General features: G+C 54.2%; 1 protein-coding gene across 1 annotated transcript in view; it reads right to left on the bottom strand.

Moving 5' to 3' along the window:
* The window catches only part of TXNRD3 (thioredoxin reductase 3), a 49,088-nt gene that overhangs the window by 581 nt on the left and 27,687 nt on the right, over positions 1-20,820 (bottom strand). The window contains exons 9-20 of the mRNA XM_061395660.1: positions 20,228-20,332; positions 19,946-20,018; positions 18,907-19,026; positions 16,617-16,759; positions 16,340-16,455; positions 15,516-15,741; positions 14,742-14,834; positions 9,300-9,376; positions 8,401-8,557; positions 7,691-7,798; positions 3,850-3,945; positions 13-147 (exon numbers count right to left, since the gene is read on the bottom strand). Of these exons, the coding sequence (XP_061251644.1) occupies positions 13-147; positions 3,850-3,945; positions 7,691-7,798; positions 8,401-8,557; positions 9,300-9,376; positions 14,742-14,834; positions 15,516-15,741; positions 16,340-16,455; positions 16,617-16,759; positions 18,907-19,026; positions 19,946-20,018; positions 20,228-20,332 (1,449 nt within the window). The remainder of the gene's footprint in view (positions 1-12; positions 148-3,849; positions 3,946-7,690; positions 7,799-8,400; positions 8,558-9,299; positions 9,377-14,741; positions 14,835-15,515; positions 15,742-16,339; positions 16,456-16,616; positions 16,760-18,906; positions 19,027-19,945; positions 20,019-20,227; positions 20,333-20,820) is intronic.

The raw sequence follows: 20,820 nt of genomic DNA, 5'->3' as shown, positions 1-20,820 counted from the left end.
CAGCGGGCGCACCTCTCCGCACGTGGGGTGGATCCCGATGGTGTCATCCAGCAGCTGCTTTGTGAGCCCGCACTTCATGGCGGCAGCAAACCCCTGAGTGATCTCCCCGGCGTTCGGTCCAAGGACGTGAAATCCTATCACCCGATCCTTCCGAAAGGAAGCCAGTAGGTTAACGCCCCCAGTAGGAGCCTCGTCACCCCAAGTTCACGGTTGAAACTTACAGCGTCTCCCCCAGAAAAGCGGCTCTAATGCCGCCCTGAGCCCAGAGCACCACCAGGAACCCGCACCCTTGAGACTCTGTGGGGAGAGCCCTGGGTGCATGCCCTGAGGTACCGTGAGCCCCGACCCATCAGGACGAGCGTGCACCCGCTGCCCAGAGGGGTTCCCAGCATGGTGGACGCTTCCAGTTACCCCGAGAGAGTGCTGAATGACAGTCCGACGAGTCGGGGCTAACGGCTACGCTGGGGCGTGTGCCCTCCGAGCAGGGGCCCCACTCCCGGCCCGGGGCACAGACACCGAGGAGTGGGGGGCCCTCTCCCCTTACCCCCACACCCACACACTGTGGGGAGTCGATTCATCCCGGGCACCCCAGGTCTCCAGCACTCAGCCTCCCCGTCCACAGCTCTCATCTCTCTCCCCACATCTAGAGCTTCAGGGCCAACAGTGCACCAGGGGAAGGCCTGTGCCCCCGCACTCCCGGCCCCCACAGCGGGCCTGCGGAAGAACACCCCACAGTGACTGGAGTCCCTGGGGGCCAAGGGAGATGCCTGGAATTGCTGGGCCCCACGGGAGGGACCCTCGGAGGGTTGCATGAGGTCACATCATCGGCAACTTCGTGTCCGACCTCCCCAGAAAGAATCTCAGACTCTAAGAAGGGAGGAGCCCCGTCCTGGCACAGCCTGGCACACTCTTCACCAGCCTCGAGGGGCCCTGCTGTCCCCACGGAGGGGCGAGGGGCTCTTAGCCTTCCCTCGTGCTCCACAGGGGGCCCTGCACCTGCTGCTGTGAGCGCCTCCATTAGAATTTGAGTAATTCTAATCAGGCTTTCACTGCATGGAGGCATCTCCTGACTGCCTGTGATGCGGCCCATCCACAGGCAGACCGCGCTGTGTCACACACAACTGTGTTCCTTGCAGACTGAAGGTCTGTGTCAACCCTGCGTTGAGCATGTCTCCTGGCAACGTCTTTCCAGCAGCAGTTGGTCACCTGGTGGTTCTGTGCCACATTCTGGTAACTCTCACACTATTTCAAACTTCTTCCTTATTATTGTACCCGTGATCAGGGATTGCGATGTTACTCCTGTAACTGTTCTGGGTACCGTGAACCAGGTCCATGTGATACGGGGACCTTTGCTCAAGGCTCCACCAACTAGCTCCAGCCCCCAGCCTGTCTCCCTCTCCTTGGCCTCCCTCTGCCCTGGGACAGGAACACACTGAAATTAGGCCAATAATCTCCCAATGATGGTCTCTGAACGTTCAAATGGAAGGAAGAGTCGCACGCCTCTCCTTGACATCAGAAGCTGGAAATGGGGAGGGCAGGTAGAGAGCCAGGACAGGCCGAGAGCTGGGCCTCCTGAGCCGGACAGTCAGCCAGGCTGAGAACGCGGAGGGACAGCTCTCCAAGGAAACAGAGAGCGCTGCTCCAGCGAGCGGAGGAGCAGGGGGAGAGCAGCAGCCTGCCTGCTGGCGTGGGTGGAGGCAGCTCTGGCGTCCAGGTAGAAGACCACACCAGCCGCCATGCCCTCCAATCAAAGCCTCCAGAGCAGGGCTGTGATCCCCTCTGGTTCCGAGAAGGAGCAGAGAGGGGAGGCTGCAGGGCGGTGGGAACTGGTGGAGTGGGCTCGCAGAGACTCAGGAAGGAACCGTTTCACAGAGACGGCAGCACGGGGCTGGGGCGGCAGCAAGTGCCGCCGCAGAGGCTGCAGCCCTTCACCCAGAAGACCTGACCTCCCCAGAAGCTCCGACACCGAGTGGTTTTCAATGTGGATGGAAAGACGCATCTGGGGCGTTCGTGGGCTTCCCAGGCGGCACTACTAGTAAAGAACCTGCCTGCCAATGCTGGAGACGTGAGAGACCTGGGTTCCGTTCCTGGGTGGGGAAGAGGCCCTGGAGGCGGGCATGGCAACCCCCTCCAGTAGTCTGGCCTGGAGAGTCCCATGGACAGAGGAGCCTGGCGGGCTGCAGTCTATGGGGTCACAAAAGTCGGACATGACTGAAGCAGCCGAGGGTGCACGCAGTCCTTTCACAGTGAGAGAGGAGAAGTCAGAGTCTGGCTTCACAGCCTCAGAGGACAGGCTGCTCTCGTGCTGGGCGCTGACACATTGGAACCCGGCGCTGACCTACCGTTCCCCGAACCCCAGGGCCTGTAACAATTACGCTGAATTGACTCTGGTTTACGCTCAACAAAGCCTGGACGGCATCTGCTTATAACATGGTTTACGGAATATTTTAAGCCTACTTAAAATAAGCCTACTTTTGAAAGCGACTGCTCAGAAGAAAAGACTCCTTTCCAAGTATGAGTGCCCTTTCCCAATGGCATGCCCCTGACCACCCCAGGGCTCTGATGGGATGTACGACGTGATGGGTGTCGCTTTCACATCTGCTAACACAACCGCCCTCTGTTGTCCAGCAGTTAAGAAGCAATCTGGACTTCCAAGTCTTATTATTGGACAAATCCACTCTGCTAGGCTGCAGCTACCACAGACAGTGAGTCCTCTGGCGGATCCGGACAGAGTGGACCGAAGGCCTCTGGAGAGGAGTCCCATCCCAGATGCCGTAAGAGCATCACAGCTCATGGGACGAGCTCAGAACAGAAACCCGAGAGGTGTTTGGAAGAACCTGACTCTAGTCCCTGAGGATGACAGCGAGGGGCCCAGGACTTCCTGGAGGAAGGAAGGGAGACGCGGCGGAAACAGCAGGAGAGCGGGGGTCAGAAGTGGGTCCTGAAGACGGGGCTGCGCTGCCGCCACCTGAGGATGAACCGAACGCAGGAGGAGCTGCTCCTGACGGACGAGCACAGACAGCAGTTCCTGAAGTGGAGCCACTCCTGCAAGAGGGCGTGACCACAGCCGTGATGACAACCAGGACTCGGGACACGACTCACACTTGGCAGATAAAGGACGGCAGGTCGGCAGTGCCACTGTGGGGGAGACTCTGTCAAACACCACTGCCTGCTCCAGAGAAACCACTCATGAAAGACCGGTCCTTCCGAGCGGCCAGCGTCCCGGTCATCTTGCTTTCAGAAACAGCTGCGGCCACCCCAGCCTTCAGCCACCTCCACCCTGATCAGTCGGCAGCCCCAGCACTGAGGCCAGAGCCTCCACCAGCAAGGGGTTACAATCTGCTGAGGGCGCAGCTGATGGTTAGAACGTTTAAGCATAAAGCATTTTTAAATTAAGGTTGTACGTTGAATTTTTTAGACAGAATGTGACTGATAAAGACTGTAGTCTGGTGTAATGTGACCTCACACACACAGGGAAACCAAACAACACCGGGCTCGCACGACCGTGACATTCGACTTATTGCCAGGCCTGGAACCAAACCCGCAACGTCTTCAAGGCTGCCTGTGTCTCCAGATGCAGACGGACGCGCCTACGCTGTGTCGTTGACGGCCCATATCACGGCAGAGCCTGAGGCTCCACACCGCCAGTCAGAGCGCCCGAGAGACACGATCCCAGGGAGAAAGGGAGACACATGTCCAGCCCCCGCAAGCCCAGCACCTGGGCGGCAGTCTGAAGGATTTCTGCCTAGCCCCGAGAGCGATCTTTAAGGAGATTATGAAAACCCAGATACGAGACTAAAAGCGACATTTTAAAATCAAAGCATGCCCGCTTCCGACCGCATGACGTACGTTGTCCAGTTTATTGCAGATTATCTTCGCATAACAAGTGTTGTTGTCTCTGCCAGCCACTGTCCACTCGAGAGGCCAGAACAGAGTGTGGTAGACCTGCAAGAGACAGGCAGAGGTCAGCATCCGTGGAGGCACCCCCGCAGGGCTCCGTGATCACACAGAGATGGCAGTTTGTCCACCAGCGCTCAGACACTTAAACACACATGACCACAGCTTCCGAGTCTGATGGAAATAAACTCTCCTGCACATTTTATTCAGAGAAGGCAATGGCACCCACTCCAGTACTTTTGCCTAGAAAATCCCATGGATGGAGGAGCCTGCTGGGCTACAGTCCATGGGGTCACTAGAGTCGGACACGACTGAGTGACTTCACTTTCACTTTTCACTTTCATGCACTGGAGAAGGAAATGGCAACCCACTCCAGTGTTCTTGCCTGGAGAATCCCAGGGATGGGGAAGCCTGGTGGGCTGCCGTCTATGGGGTCGCACAGAGTCGGACACGACTGAAGCGACTTAGCAGTAGCAGCAGCAGCACATTTTATTACAAAGTTTTTAATCTCTCTGGCTATAAGGAACATGAGATAAATGCTTCTTCACCCCAAGGTATTATTCCTAAAATATACCCCGAATGTTAAGAAAACAGATGGTGCCAACTCTTGAGATTATAAACAGGATTTCTGAAACAGAAAGCTCCTGGCTTCAATGCACCCCAAGTCCTGCACAGGACCCTCCCCCTCCACCCCCTTCCTCACACGCATGGTTGTCGCTCAGTTGCGTCTGACTCTCTGCGACCCCATGGACTGCAGCATGCCAGGCTCCCCTGTCTTTCACTATTTCCTGGAGCTTGCTCAAACTCATGTCCGTGGAGTCAGTGATGCCGTCCAACCATCCCATCCTCTGTCGTCCCCTTCTCTTGCCCTCATCTCTCCCAGCGTCAGGGTCTTTTCCGACGAGTCGGCTCTTCACACCCTCATCTTTCCCAGCGTCAGGGTCTTTTCCTCTGTCGTCCCCTTCTCTTGCCCTCATCTTTCCCAGCGTCAGGGTCTTTTCCGACGAGTCGGCTCTTCACATCAGCGTGTTAGCTGTGCTTCTCCTCCCAGTATGTGGAAGCTTCTGTTTAAGTATTGGATCCTCCTGGTTCAAAGTGGGCGTGAAGTGTGGACCCAACTTCACATTTTTCCTAAATGCCGTCCACTTACTCCAACACCCTTAATGAACGTCTTTTGCCATAAATTTAAAACACCGCCTTTATCGCATGTTAATTCTAAGCACCTGAATCAATCTGGGCTTCAGCTTCTGTTCTGCTGGTCTTTGTCGCCCGTGTGCCGCTCAGCAGTTTTAGTGCCCGTGCCCTCAGGATAAACTACCATCCGACACGGCTGGCACCCTCCTCCGCCCGGTGCCCTCCTTGTCCAGACCCTCCCTTCAGAGTTCCCGAGGGGTCCAGTCGTTAGGACCCCATGCTTTCTTTGCGTGGGGGCGCAAGTTCAATCCCTGGTTGGGGAACTAAGATCTAACAAGCTCAGTGGCACAGCCTGCCCCCCAAAATAATCTCCCTAATACTGCCTTTTTGAAGAGTTTTAATTGTTAAATCAACTTAGGCACAAGAAGTGCAAATTTAAAAGCTCTGGTCTGTGACTGGCTGCCTCTGCCTCCCAGTGCCCTTTTCAATCAGACACAAGTGCCTTTCCTCCTGCTTGTCATCAGCCTGCACGCTTCTAAACTGCACACTTTCGCTGTGGTCACCTGCTCCTGGGCGGGCTCTCCTTCCTGGCCTGCCCTCCTGTTCAGGAGGTTTCACTCTCTCTTCCCTGGCCTCTGCCCTCCCACCCGCCCTCCCAATTACACTGAAATCTGTAAGCTAGATCAGTGCCTGTGTTTCCTCACTAGGAGGAAGCTCTTCAAGGAGAAATGGGCTCCCATGTGCGGCGGGATGAGGCTGGACCCCGACCTCACACATGTACAGAAAGTTCTCAGAATGCATCAGAGGCCCACATGTCAGAGCTGAAAACCACAACACTCTAGGAGGAAAACACAGGCATCAATCTTCACGACTGTGGGTCAGACAATGATTTGTCAGAAGTGACATCAAAAGTACATGTGACAACAGAAAAAAAAAAAGACACACCAGACTGCACCAAAAGGAAAGGTCTTTGTGCTTCAAAGGGCACCATCAGAAGAGTGAAGACAGAACCCACAGACACGGTGAGAACTTTCATAAATCAGCCCACGGCCTCTCGCTAAGCTTGTGCTGTGTTTCCCTGATGACACTGACGCCGAGATTCCTTCCACCTGTCTGCTGGCCACCCGTGCACGTTCTTTGGGGAAATATCCTTTGCTCTTTTAAAAGCCGGGTTGTTTGGTTTTTATTGTTGTAAGAGTTCTTTGATATTCTACATACAAGTTCTTATCAGAGATCAAAGTCCGGAGGACTTTATGGTGTGAGTTTTGTGAATGAATTCCATTTTCTTATCCTGTCTTACTGTGCCTACCCTCACCTTTTCCCCTTAATTTCCTCACTTGAAAAGATACAATACATGGATTTATGCGAGGCTTCCTCAAGTCTCTTTATAATAAGAATATCAAAAATACTAATAGATCAAATTTTCAGTCCTGCAAAATGCAAAAGTGAAAGTCTAGACGGGGTGTGCTGATGTGCAGGGGCCTTGGGAGAGACCCGAGGGTGACCCAGGACGGGGCTCTGCCTACAGACACACCCTTCATCTGGCCGCAGCCCCCTTCCTCTCATGTGCCTTTGGAACTAAGCGTCAAGTCCACGATGGCTACCGTCACTTGTCAAGACCCGAGTAAAAGTTCCCACTCACACAGCTGGTTCACTATTCCCAGGAGTTAATTGTAAACACTGATCAAAGTGCGCCCTCTGAAATGGAAACTTCTCACTGAAAGCACCACCTAAACAACAGCCCCTGAAAACATGGTGGTCCTAACCCTCTGACCCCCTTCATCCCCCACCCCTCCCACGTGGGGAGAAGGGCAGGAGAAAGCCACTCGGACCACCCACCACATCACAGCAAGAGCACACCGTGAGGCAGTGTGACCGGACGGGCAAGGGTGGAGGGGAGCAGAGAGCAGCTCTGGGGGCGTCCGAATGGCCCGCAACCCCGCAGCGCCGCAGCCCTGAAACCGCCCTCCTGAGCCTGCGGGTGGGGCGGGGGGCTCCCAGAGCCACTTCCTGAGCCTGGCCCCGCCGCGCCACGTGGGGAAGGTGGGCAGAGCCAGCTTGGGCCAGCAAACGTCCCCATGACATGCGACTGAGACAAACACTGGGTCAGTCAGTTCCTCCAAAGACCAGAAGTGGCACTGAGCTTGCAGTGGGGAGAGGCCCCGTGCATGTGGCTGCCACGCATGCCTGTTTCTGCAGGAAGAGAAGCGTGACCTGCGAGTGTGTGCGTGCATACACATGTACACACGTGCATGCATACATATGCACACACATGTACACACGTGCACATGCACACACACACGCACACGGGAACCCCAGCAGGAGAGGAGGAGCTGCCGTGGCCCCCAGCCCCTGGCCGGCCCCCCTCCCCACAGCTCCCAGGATACTGCGTGCCCCCCAGGGGCCTCCCCCTCAGATGCTGCCCACGCACTTAAAGCCCTGTACACACAGTCTGCATCCGTCTTCCCAGCTGTGTGACAATCACTCCGCTAGAGACAGGGCTTACATTGTTTACTTTCCAACTTCCCCAAAGCAGGAATGTAATTTCCAACAATGCAGCCATCACAGGAACTTGCAAAACTACAGAATGCAAAGTGGCCAACAGGAGAAACCATGGATTAGAGGCGAGGTCTGAGAATGCACCAACCGCACGTCTTACATTCAGATTCTCTGCCTGGTACACCTCGCCAGCCTTCTCCTCTGAGTACCCACAGCAGCCGTACTCCAAGGGTGTGAACACCACGGTGGGGACGTTGATGTAGTCACACTGCAAGACAGACAGCTCGTGTCTCGTTTTGTCCTGTTTTTCACAGTGAAAATCCGCACAATGTACATTCATAAACAGAAGACAGACAAGCGCAGCCCAGCGCAGGTGGCCACCGCCCACCACAGTTCGGGGAACTGAGTCACTGAGCAGACAGGGGAGCCCGACTCCGGCTGCTTCAGTGAGACCGGGACCCCCAGCCACGCACAGGACCGCCCCTGCGAGGGTGAGCAGGAAGCCCTTCCGCCACACCGGGCAGGGCGACAGGCCGGCCTGCCAAGCGGAGACGGCCACACGCTGAGCCCATCAGACCCCGAGCCGCGTGGCCCTGCCCCTGGTGCCAGAGCAGCAGCCCACCCAGGACGCGTTCCCCGACCCCTCCGGCAAGAAAAGACGGCCCCACCTGGGTGCCCCCGCGTCGCCCAGGACAACACCCTCAACGTAAGATGCTCACAGCATTTACTCAGAACCATCAGACGGTAGGGGACCGCACACGACACGGGGCGCCTCCCCAGCGCGACGTGCACGCGGTGCACGCACACTGCCTCTCCTCTCGTCGTGACTGTGACTCAGACGTTGTCCAGAGACAGCGGCGAGGAACGCACCTTCTCTGATCGGCCCCCGAACAGCCTTCGTGCCAGCAGCTTGCCCGCCTGCACGGCGACCGGGGTGAGCTGCGGCTTGCCCTCCAGGACGTCCCCGACAGCATAGATGTAGGGCACACTGGTCTGCTCCTCATCATTTACGGGGATCTTGCCCGTCCTATTGTGTTTGGGGAAGAAAAAATATTACAACTGACTCTGCACTGCTGGAAGCAGACTCTCTTCCGCCAAGCGTCCCTGGACCCGTGGCTCAGACAAACCACTGCCTGCTTTCTGAGCGCTGAGGACAGCGCCAGGCCTCCCCCAGAGTTGAACATGCTGCTGCTGCTAAGTCGCTTCAGTCGTGTCCGACTCTGTGTGACCCCATAGACGGCAGCCCACCAGGCTCCCCGTCCCTGGGATTCTCCAGGCAAGAACACTGGAGTGGGTTGCCATTTCCTTCTCCAATGCAGGAAAGTGAAAAGTGAAAGTGAAGTTGCTCAGTTGTGTCTGACTCTTAGCGACCCCATGGACTGCAGCCTACCAGGCTCCTCCATCCATGGGATTTTCCAGGCAAGAGTACTGGAGTGGGGTGCCATTGCCTTCTCCAAGAGTTGAACATACTGCTTTGGAATTTTCCTCCTTGCCTGATCAAGGACAGACAAATTCATTCTAAACAGAAAGTGGATGCATACATTTCCACAATTATTTTTTACAAGTAACTGCTTAATGCATGAAATGTTTAAGGAAAACATTAAGAGTTATCAACTGATTAATGAAATAACTGATAATACAGAGCTGACAGATTACTTACTACAAAATAAATTCAGAGCACCTCAGTAATGAAGTCAGAATTTCCCAGGGACGATCTGTGGAAACACTGAGCTTTGAGCAGGGCTGGGCGCTAACACCAGGGTACTTACTTCTCACTGACGTTCACACCAATCTTCTCCAGCCCTAACTTCTTCGTACAGGAGTCACGACCAATTGCTAACAAAACCTGCGTTTAGAGAGACGACAGAAACACAGATCATCAACGCCAGGAACGAAAACCAGAACATCACGATGAATCCTTCAGAAGCTGATAGGAGAGTAACAGAATGTCATCAACAGCCTGTGCCAATCGATTTACAGTTTAGATGAAACAGATGCCTGCAGAGACAGACTTTACCAAACTCACACCACAGGAGTCAGTGACCCTACGGCCAGGCTGCACCACGCCCCCTCCCCTAACTCGTGCCGAGGCACTGACCCCCAGGGCCTCGGAATGCGACTGGATTTGGGGACAGGCCTTTACAGAGTCGATTAACGTACAACAAGGCCATTGTTCAGTCAAGAAGTCTTGTCTGACTCTTTGTGACCCCATGACCTTGTAGCCCGCAGACCCCTCTGTCTATGGAATTCTCCAGGCAAGAACACTGGAATTAATGGGTAGCCATGCCCTTCTCCAGGGGACTGAACCCTTGTCTCCTGCGTTGGCAGGCGGACTTTTCTACCAGGGCAGTGTCCTAGTTCAGAACACAATCAAGTACCTGGATGAGGTTCCTCTCAGTTCTGGAGGTCAGACTCCTGAGACCCAGGGTCCGCAGGGCAGCCTCCTCTGAGGCCTCCCCTTGGCGCGCAGATGGTCACTCTTTCCTTGTGACCGTGTGATCAACCCCTACATGCTGTGGCAGCTCAGGCAGATTAAGGGCTTCATACTCACAGAGACCACGTCCACGGTGCATAAACGTCTCCGAGAGTTAACTCTGGGGCCAGGTGACCTTGTTAGTAAAGTGCACGCGACACGAGAAAAACACCGATGACACACGAAGCCTCCAGGACAAGAAAGAGGTGCGACATCCCAAGGCCTGTTTGTGAGGCGTGAACATCTGACACAAGGTCAGACAAGGGCAGTAAAAAGAAAAGAAAACTTGAGAGGACCCCCCTGGTGGCTCAGTGGTTAAGGATCCACCTGCCATTGTGGGGGGCACAGGTTCGATTCCTGGTCTGGGAAAAGCCCGTGTGCCGAGGGACAACTAAACCCCTGGGCCACAGCTACTGAGTCTGGACGCTGCAGAGCCCACGCGCAGCAGCAAGAAAGGCCGCTGCAGTGAGAAGCTCACACAAGGCGAGGAAGAGCAGCCCCCAGTTGCTGCCACTGGAGAAAGCCTGCATGCTGCAACGGAGACCCAGCGCAGCAAAACACTAATAATTCAAAACAAAGAAAATCAGAAGCCAACACTCCCCATGAACGCAGACGCCAGCTATTTAACGGACGCCAGCAAATAAAATAGAGCAACATAAATACAGGACAACTGATCGTGACCAAGTGTTTTGGGCTTTGTCCCAAAATACGAATCTAGTTTAACATACAAACCAATCAACGGAATTCATCATTTGAACAGAATAAAAAAAAAAACTTCCTCATCCCAATAGAAGCTGGGACAGCATCTGACAAAACTAAGCGCCCTTGCGGATTTCAGAAAATGCCTTGGAGCTCTAGGCCTAGAAGCACGCGTCCCCAGCCTCACAGAAGGTCTGCAGACGCCTGAAGGCGTACACGCTCGCAGCGGAGACAGGCCTCACCCACCCGAGACGGGAGACCCTCACAGTCTCTGTTCGGTACCCGTGGATTCTCAGCCAGGGTAACGAGGCAAGAAAAGGAAACGAAATGCACAAACTGGAAAGAAGAAACCAAACTACTGTTTTATGCAGAACAAATCCTAAGAAGGGCAATACAGAAAAATCATATGTATTTCTACGTACTACCAATTAACCGCTGAATATTTAAAAACTTAAAATGTCATTTGCAGAGATTAAAAATATGAAGTACTCAGAGATACATTTAACAGAAACATGAAAGACCTCCAGAGAAAAATGATAAAATGTTGCTGAGAGAAACTAAAGAGCCTGCAAACATAATAAATGGGAAAAACACAGAGGTTCGTGTACAGGAAAAATCAGTGCTGCTGATTTAAGATGCCAGTTTTACCAAACTCATCTACATAAGCAATACAATCTCAGTCAAAATCCCAGCAGGCTTCTTCTTCAAAATTGGAAAGCTGGTTTTAAATTTATGTGGAGGAAGCCACCTAAGTGTCCATGGGATAAAGAAGATGTGGTGAACATATGCCATGGAATACTGCTCAGCCACAAAAAGACAGTGTGCCACTGTAGCAATGTGGACAGACACAGAGATGATCGCACTAAGGAAGGAGACCAGACAGACAAGCATCTCCTGGTCTCACCTACATGCAGAATCCTAAAGAAATGGCACAGATGACCTTACTCAAAACCAAAGCAGACTGCCAGGCGCAGAACACAGACTTCAGGCTCCCAAAGAGGAGAGAGGAGGAAGGGGTAAATTAGAAGTTTGGGATTAACAGATACACAGGACTATATATAAAGTGGATAATTAGCAAGGATCTACTGTAGAGCACAGGAAACTATTCAGAATCTTGTAATAACCTATAATCCAAAGAGAATCTGGAGAAGAGCAGGTGTATAAGAACCAGCAACCAACACACACCACACAGACGGACCCCGAGGGGTGCAGACGGCACGGCTGCAGATCAGCCATGACTCAACAGGAAAAGCTGGCAGAAAAAGAGCAGCCTTAAACAGTCCTTTGACTGTTACAGAAAAAAACATGTCTTCACGGAACACTCTAGGCCCACTCTGTCAAACACGCAAAGCTGTATACTGTCACCCTGCTATGCAACCTCTATGCAGAGGACATCATGAGAAACGCTGGGCTGGATGAAGCACAAGCTGGAATCAAGACTGCCAGGAGAAATGTCAACAACCTCAGATATGCAGATAACACCATATGGCACAAAGTGAAGAGGAACTAAAGAGCCCCTTGATGAAAGTGAAAGAGGAGAGTGAAAAAGTTGACTTAAAACTCAACATTCAGAAAACTAAGACCATGGCATCGGTTTCCTCACTTCATGGCAAACGGACGGGGAGAAAGGTAGCAACAGTGACAGGCTTTACTTCCTGGGCCCAAATCACTGCAGACGGTGACCACAGCCACGAAGTCAAAAGACGCCTGCTCCGTGGAAGGAAAGCTAGACAGCACAAACGACGAATCTAGACAGCACATTGAGAAGCAGAGGCATCACACTGCCAACAAAGGTCTGTAGAGTCAAAGCTATGGTCGTCACGTACAGACGGCGACAGCTGGTCACGTCAGGCCATCAGGAAGGCTGAGCACCGGAGAACTGATGCTTTTGAAGTGTGGTGTTGGAGAAGACTCTTGAGAGTCCCTTGGACTGCAAGGAGATCCAACCAGTCCATCCTAAAGGAGATCAGTCCTGGGTGTTCATTGGAAGGACTGATGCTGAAGCTGAAACTCCAATACTTTGGCCACCAATGCAAAGAACTGACTCATTAGGAAAGACCCTGATGCTTGGAAAGACTGAAGGCAGGAGGAGAAGGGGACGACAGAGGGTGAGATGGTTGGATGTCATCACTGACGCAATGGACATGAGTTTGAGCGAGCTCCAGGAGCTGGTGATGGACAGGGAAGCCTGGTGTGCTGCAGTCCCTGGGGTCCCAAAAAGTCAGACACAATTTAGAGACTGAACAAAAACAACAATTCCAGTAGCACATAAATGCTTCTAGAGAACTGAAAAAGAAGGGGCATATTCCGGACTTCTTTCATGAGCTAGAAAACTTTGATATCAAAATCTGGGAAGTTCAATATGTGAAAGGAAAATTATAAGCCGATATAATTCATGAATATAGATACAAAAATTTTAAATAGCCAAATCTAAAAATATATAAAAAGAACCATTCATCATCCAGTTGGATTTACACCAGTAATACACAGTTGACTGTAGATCAATACAATGCAACACACTGATTGATTAAAGAAAAGATAATCAACAGCCACAAAAGGAACACTCTTACAGCTGAACACCTACTGCTGACTTTTAACAAACAAAAAACCAAAATAACAACAACAACAACAACTTAGCAAACAAAAATAGAAAATGATTTCTCTACCATGATTAGCTACCGAAACCCTATGGGAAAACCTTGCTCTTTAACCACGAAACAGTGGAAACCTCCCTCCCGACCCGGAGCAAGGCTGGAGCATCCAGGTCTGCATTTCCTGTCAGCACTGCGTGGGGGCCGTGGCTGGTGCCCTCACTCGGAAAGGGAAGAAGAGGAAGAGTCAACAGAAGGAAGCGAGTCCTTGCTACGCATGTATAACAAAGACGCTGAACCGTTTAAGGACACGTGATCAAACGGGCTCAGCTGAATCGAATCACACAATTCGATCACACAATCACACAAGTGAGCAGCCTTTCTATATATCAGCAACAGACTGGGAAAGATAATGACACGTTTTCAAAAACAGCATTTGTAACTATACAAAAATATGTAAATGCCTAGGAATAAGTCTAACGGAAGATGTTCTTGATGTCTATAGAGAAATGTACTAACTTTGCTGGGGGCTACGACAGACGGCCTAGGTCAAAGGGCAGACGCAGCGTGAGCTGGAAGCCTGGGCAGCGCAGCAGCGAGCACTTCCAGTGGTCACACACGCATCACAGCCCTGATCACAGTCCCGACAGGGGCTGGTTCTTATGCTTGTTTTCCTTACACCTACCTTTGGCTTTGGTCATCTTCACAATATCATTCACTTTTAGTTGAAAAAAAAACATACTGTTAGAGTATATGAACCATACATGACTAGTTTGACCCAGGTTAGTGATAAACTACAGTTTACACGAGAAATGTCTGACTTGCATGAGTTTCAGTTATAACGACTGCCACCCAAGGGTCCGCGGACTACTCACACTGTTTGCAGATTTGACGTAGCTTGTTTTTGTTGCTTTTGATTATAAAATATAATCAATGCTTATTGCAAAAATGGTCAAATGCAGAAATGTATAAGACATCTAACTCCCCAGAAGTGAGCGCTGACAGCAGGCAGGCACACCTGCTTCCAGGTTCCCATGTAGCTCATCTGGTAAAGAATCTGCAACACAGGAGACCTGGGTTTGATCCCTGGATTAGGAAGATCCCCTGGAGAAGGGAACGGCTACCCACTCCAGTATTCTGGCCTGGAGAATTCCATGGACAGTATAGTCCACGAGGTCACAAAGAGTTGGACGCGACTGAGCAACTTCCACTCACACCTGCTTCCAGATTTTGTTCCCTGCACTGTTACACACACCCGCATATTTCAGCATCGTATTCTTCGTGTGCCACCAAAAACCATCAAATATCAACAGCCCAACATGTTCCATATGTACTAGACTCTCACAGAGAGTCAAAAAAGTCAACCCTGGTATCATCTCCCCACGTGTTTCATCTGCGCCAATTCACAAGCGTGTCCATCCGCCCCTGCTCGCCTGGCAGACACTCACCGTGTTGTAAATGCCCTCGATTGTCTCTGTCCCTTCCGTGGATTTCGCCACTACCTTCAGCCTCCCAGGCAGGCCCCTCTCCAGCTGCTGGACCTGGTGAGGATGGACAGTGCGTGGATTCTCTCCGCAGGTGACACAGCATGGGGGGGGTCAGGGCGTGTGTGCAGGCGGGCGTGTTCCGTGTGCACGGAGCAGGGCTGGAGGACGGAGGACCGGCCCGAGGGTGGTTGAGGGAGAGACAAGCCCCTGGGTGAGCGGGAAGAGTGGACTGGACGTCGCGGGGGTCCGTGTGTACTGGGGGACGACCTCCCAAGGATGGAGACAGGCCAGGACGGCAGCGGGAGGACACCGGGCGGGAAATCGGGAGCTTTATTTTCTCTTGTTGCATTTAAAATGTTGAGAGGCATTCAAACGGAGACGCCCAGCAGGCGGCTGTATGAACGGTGTGGAGTTGAGGTGGATGCTAGTAGAGCCATCAGCGCTGAGACGTGACTTGTGGGCAGAGGCGGGGCGGGCAGGGATTGGAAGGGGCACCCCGCCCTCAGGGTCCCTGGGGAGCAGCGTGAACAAGGGTAACACGAGCAGCCCCAGGAGGAGCCTCTCCCTCCTGGAAACAGTGGCCCAGAGGTGAGGACTCGACACTCCCCCTGCAGGGGGCACAGGCTCGATCCCTGGTCGAGGAACTGACATCCCAAATGCCTCAGGATTTTTAAAAAAATCAAACAGAAGGGGAGCTTGTGGAGCTGGACCGGCAGGGCGATGGCCGAGACTCACCTCCACGGGCACGAACTTGCGCAGGAAGCGCACGCCGAGCTGCTGCATGGAGGCGCCCACCTTCTCGGCCATCTCCTGGTCGAAGCCCCGCAGGAGCACCGAGCGCACCATGACCGTGACCTCCAGGCCCAGGCCGGCCAGGAAGCCCGCACACTCCAGCGCCACGTAGGACGCGCCCACCACCAGGGTCGCGCCCGGGCAGTAGGGCAGCGAGAACAGGTCGTCGCTGCAGAGAGAAGGGGCTCCATGTGGGACGGCACCGGGACCAGAGCACGTGGGCGCTGGGGGAGCGGCTCTCGGGGCTGCAGGTGTGTCCACCTCGGAGGAGGACGTCCAGCCAGGAGACTGGAAATCAAACAGTGGCCCACGTGCAAAGCCTGCGTTGGGTGTCCACCTGAACAGCCACACAGTGAAAAGCGTGATTCTTAAAGTGCGTCTGGTCGAGAAAGTGTGCGAGTCGTCGTCCTGCTTCATACATCGAGGTCACAGGTCCTCCTGACAACTGTCCACTGGGAATTCCTGTTAAGTCCCAGCATCGGGACAGCGAGTCTCCTGGTCACCCGGTCCACCACCATCACAGACACGAAAGCCTGAAGCTAGCGGCATCTGCTGCTTCGCCCTGGGCTCCAGCGAGCGTGGACCAAAGCCCAGACTCGCTCTCCCGCCCGGAGGCCTGGAGACACTGCGTCTGTGCCCTCAGCTCCGCCTTGCGTGCCCTTCCGCTTGTCGTCAGTGCAAATCTCTCGTGAAATGAGCCAGGGAGTGAATAGTCTGGAGACACAGACGTAACGCAACTTACGGGCAGACGGCCTAGTTAACCCCACCTGGTGATGCAGTACTCTCTGTCTCCCGGGATTCCCAAGTAGCGCGGCCTCTCTCCTGTCGCGATGACAAACTTCGCAGCAGTGTAAAGCGCCTCCTGTCCTTTTTCATTGGTTGCCTTGAAAAAAGCAAAGCAAACTTCACTTTTCCTTTAGTACCAGACTGATCGGACACCAGGATGCTCGCACGCTGGGTGCAGCCCTCAACACGGAGCCCCAGTTCACGCGAGCGCAGGCGCAAGTCAGGGGGGCAACCAACGGGGCCAAAGGCCCAACTGACCTTGACTTTGTGGTGCTCAACAAACTCCCCGTAGGAGTTGACGTAGGTCACTGCCTTCTCCCGCAGGGCCAGCCGGTGGCCCCAGCTCAGCGAGCCGATGTGGCTCTGGATGGCCTCTGTCATGGTGGCCCAGCTGTGTCTCACTGGGGAGAGACGAGGGGCAGGCGGGCATGAGGGGCTGCACGGCCACCGTGAAGTCACACATGGCACACGCGCGTCCATTGCTTTAAGGATCCAGAAGTGAATAGAAGATAATTAGCAAGAAGTCTTCGTATGCCAATTACAGCCACCATGGCTTCCCTGGTGGCTGAGGAGATAAGCATCCACCTGCAAGGCAGGAGACCCGGGTTCGATCCCTGGGTCAGGAAGATCCCCTGGAGATGGAAATGGCAGCCCACTCCAGTACTCTTGCCTGGAGAATCCCATAGACAGAGGAGCCTGGCAGGCTACAGTCCATGGGGTTGCAAAGAGTCGGACACGACTGAGCGACTCATACACACAGCTTCTTTCATGTGACAAACACGAAGAAAGCAGAGTTCTGGACGTGATGAAAATGCATGGAGTGGGGCAGGAAACAGCCCTCCCACGGCCGGCCCCGGGATCCACAGGTGGGGCATGGGTGCCCGCAGGCAGGCCTGCGACAGTGAACACCAGCGCTCAGGTGAGAGCTCACCACTTCCTGCCGAAGCCAGGGTGAGGCCGGTGGACTCAAGGCTCCTGCTTACTCCTGGGCCTGCCAGGCGGGGCTCATTTCCTGGATTCACCCCATCTGCTGATGCTCCCCAGGGAAACACTGGTCCAGGGTCCTGTCAAGCTGGGTGAGACCCTCAACCACAAACCCAGCCGACCGGGGGCTCACCCTCAGTCCATTTGGACCCTGACCCTCCAGCGCACTCAGGGACCCGCCCACCAGGCTGAGGGACCCCAGAGCACAGTGGAGGACAGAGTCACTGTGTGTGGGGACTTGGGCGACATCAGCGATTACGGCCCAGATGTCACGTCACCCTTCCTACAACCTCAGCAACAGGACAACAGGTCTAAGACCGTGTGGTCCAGACGGTCAGTCTGGTGACTGTGTTCCCCAACCCCACGCCCCTGATCCCGGGGTTACGACCACCACTGACTAGCTCTCTGCCAGGCTCACGTCCTCTGTCGGCCCCTCTCTCCAGACAGGCCAGGCTCCCAGGCCTCAGAGAACCGTGCGTCTCATGGCCCCGGGGACCTTTGCTTCTGGTTTGTGTAAAAGACATTTTCAGAAGTTTCACAACATGCCTGCATGTCAGCACCCCAAGAAGCAGGCTGAGATACGCGGCTCCTGGGGACCCCTCCCCAGACCTGCAGAGTCAGGAGCAGGACCCCTGGAAGGTCCCCAGGGCCCTGAGGTGGCAGGTCCGTGGAAGGCCTGCTCTGCTGCACCACCTGACCGCTCAGTCGTGTGACGAGCAACAGCATCTTAAGTTCAGGTGGAAATGTCGCTCCCCTGGTTCCTCAAAGGTGGCACAGCTACCCTCACACATTTACTTTTCAATACGAACTTGAGAATAATCTGTCCAGTTCCAAAAGGAAAAAAAAAATTCTGACATTTTCCTTGGACTTTAAATAAACTTTACGAAATAGCTCTGAGATAATGCCTTCACAGTACGTAAGCATTCCCTCCAGAATCAGAGCACGGTTTTGCTGTGCTTTCACACTCCCTTGAGTGTTCTGTACACCCCAGCGGAGTGCCTTCCAAGCCCTTGTATCACGATTGCTGTGATCCCCGTTATTCCACTTCTGTGAGTTACTGCTGCTGGTACGGAAGTTCCGCACACTCTTCTTCTCAACAGCTTTCTAGCCTCATCGGCTCTCACGCTCCCCTTCACTGTTCTGTGTGTTCCAGGTCTGCTGCACTCCTCCACCTTCTCACACGTGCTCAGAGGCCCGTGGACCACCTCCAGGCCAGCGTGAACATCACTCCACCCTGCTCCATCCAGCCTGCCCGCGGCGTTCCACCCAAGTCAGCGCTCTCCTTAGACTCGCTCCTAACTCCTGCCCTGAAAGCCCCCGCACACTCTGCTGTGCGTCTGGGATGGCCGGGGCTGCAACAACCCTTCCCCAGCCCTAAGGCCCCGACAGCAGGTCTGCACTGACTGTCTTGCAATCCTGGGTCCCGCTGGCACATGTGAGCTCCTAATGAGTGTTTATTAAACTAGCGTAAAAGTCAACTACAGAAACAGAAAGAGCAAGCATTTCTAAGAAACCTATTCTTCCCTCTTTCCTCCCAGTCTGGACGGTTTCACGCATCACCCACCTTGCTGACTGTACTCCCAGCCGAACTTCCTGGAGTCGGTCAGCGCCTGCCCCAGCAGCGCGGCCTGGTGCATCAGCTTCTTCGGGATACAGCCAACATTCACACACGTGCCACCAAGACCTGAGCGAGAGCCACAGCTGTGATGCTGTGTGTGCATGTGTGTGTTCATGTGGCTTACACACGCAGAGCGGGTGCTATGAAAACGTGGGAACAACAGCCTTGACGACTGTGGGGTCAGCGTCACACACCAGTACACAAAACGATGTGCGTTACAGTGACCGAGGGTCCCTGCAGGAGGCCCAGGAATGAGCAAATTCCGACGTGCATTCGAACAGTTTCCTGGGTACAGAATCCAAGACTTCCACCTGAGTCCCAACCACGAGATAGTCAGGACCGGGTCAGGCTAACTGGGCACACGCTGCTCTGAGGCCAGGCAGGGCCGGCCTCCAGCCTTTCCCTGGGCAACCCTGACTCCTCTGGGCCGGTACCACCCGCCACCAGCTGCCTGGACTCTCACCAACACGGGGTGAGACAGACATTCACATCGGTGCCCTCCGAGAGCGCATCCCCCTGGTACCAGGAGGCAGGGCTGTGCCCGGGACAAGGAGGCAGAAGGGAAGCGGACAAGTGTGCACCAAATGGACTTGGAGTGCGCACACGGTACTCAGCTGACCTTCCTGCAGCCAGGGTGTCGGTTATAATATCCACGCAGAGACACAGAAAAGCGTCACGGCCAACCTAGGCAAGCATGATGGGGCACACCCCGCTGCGAGACCACAACCGTGAAACACCCCCATGTGGGTGCAAAGTTATCCTGGCACACGCGGTGGGACACTTGGGGCATGGAATTTCCCTTTGCAAAATCCCCCTTAATCATTTTCGTGTTGTCTTTCTGGCATCTCTTGTTAACACAGGACCGGGGACGGTGTCCTCAGCCCAAGGCAGGCGGGTCACCCTCTGGGGCTGTGGTGAGGACCGAGGCAGACCAATGAGAACCAAAGACAACAAGCCCCCCGACGACAGCAGGAGAGCCACTCACCCCAGGCCGTGCCACGGGGGGACGGGACCACGAAGTCCAGCACCATGACCTTCCTCCCCAGGACGGCGGCTTCCTGCAAACAGAGACACACGGAGACCTCGTCGTTTTCCCGACCTTCCCCTGAAGGATGAGACCGTGTCTGTGAAGAAACAGTCTCTCCTCTTTCTTAACCCAGCCATACCACAACAGCAGCGCAGACTGGAACAGCCTAAGTATCGACGGCAGAAGGGAGGCTTATGGCCATCGCCGTGAGGATCATCCATGGCGGCTGCTTCTTCTCACCTGAGCACACGAGAGGCCCCCGGAGCCCCCACCGATGACGATGAGGTCGTAGTCATACGCCGGATCCTGCTGGAGGAGCTGCTGTAATAAACCACTCTGATGTGCCTGGGGGAGTCAAAGGACAGAACACAGCATGACCGAGCTGACTCAGCACACACGGCTTCTATAGAAACCTCAGGGACAGTTAACCTGCAGTGCAGGTAAGCTGGACTGTGAATTTATCTGGAGGGTGTTCGGCCGGGCCCGACTAGTCAGACCGATGCCACAGCAGATAAACGCACTGGTTATCACCCAACAGGGAGGCACATGTCAGATGGTGGGGAGGTTGGGCCTCATCTCATATCAGACAAGCTCGCTCCGTAAGCAGCTCTCTGGGCCCTTCCTGCTGGCTCACTCTGTTCTCCTCAGACCTTAACCATAACGATGAGCTCACTGCGTGGCACTTAACCTGGGCCCTGACTTCTGCTCTACTGGAGGCACACACGCCTTGCCAAGCGGGGGACTCCCCTCCCGGGTTAAAAGGTGTAAAAAGGCATGAGGAACTGAGTGGTTAAAACGTGAGTGACTCTCGAGCACACTCTGCCCTCAGCAAG

Source organism: Bos javanicus, chromosome 22, assembly GCF_032452875.1.
Source record: "Bos javanicus breed banteng chromosome 22, ARS-OSU_banteng_1.0, whole genome shotgun sequence".
NCBI classification, from domain to species: Eukaryota; Metazoa; Chordata; class Mammalia; order Artiodactyla; family Bovidae; genus Bos; species Bos javanicus.
Note: the sequence above shows the minus strand (reverse complement) of the source record. Positions and strands in the feature narration are given on the sequence as shown.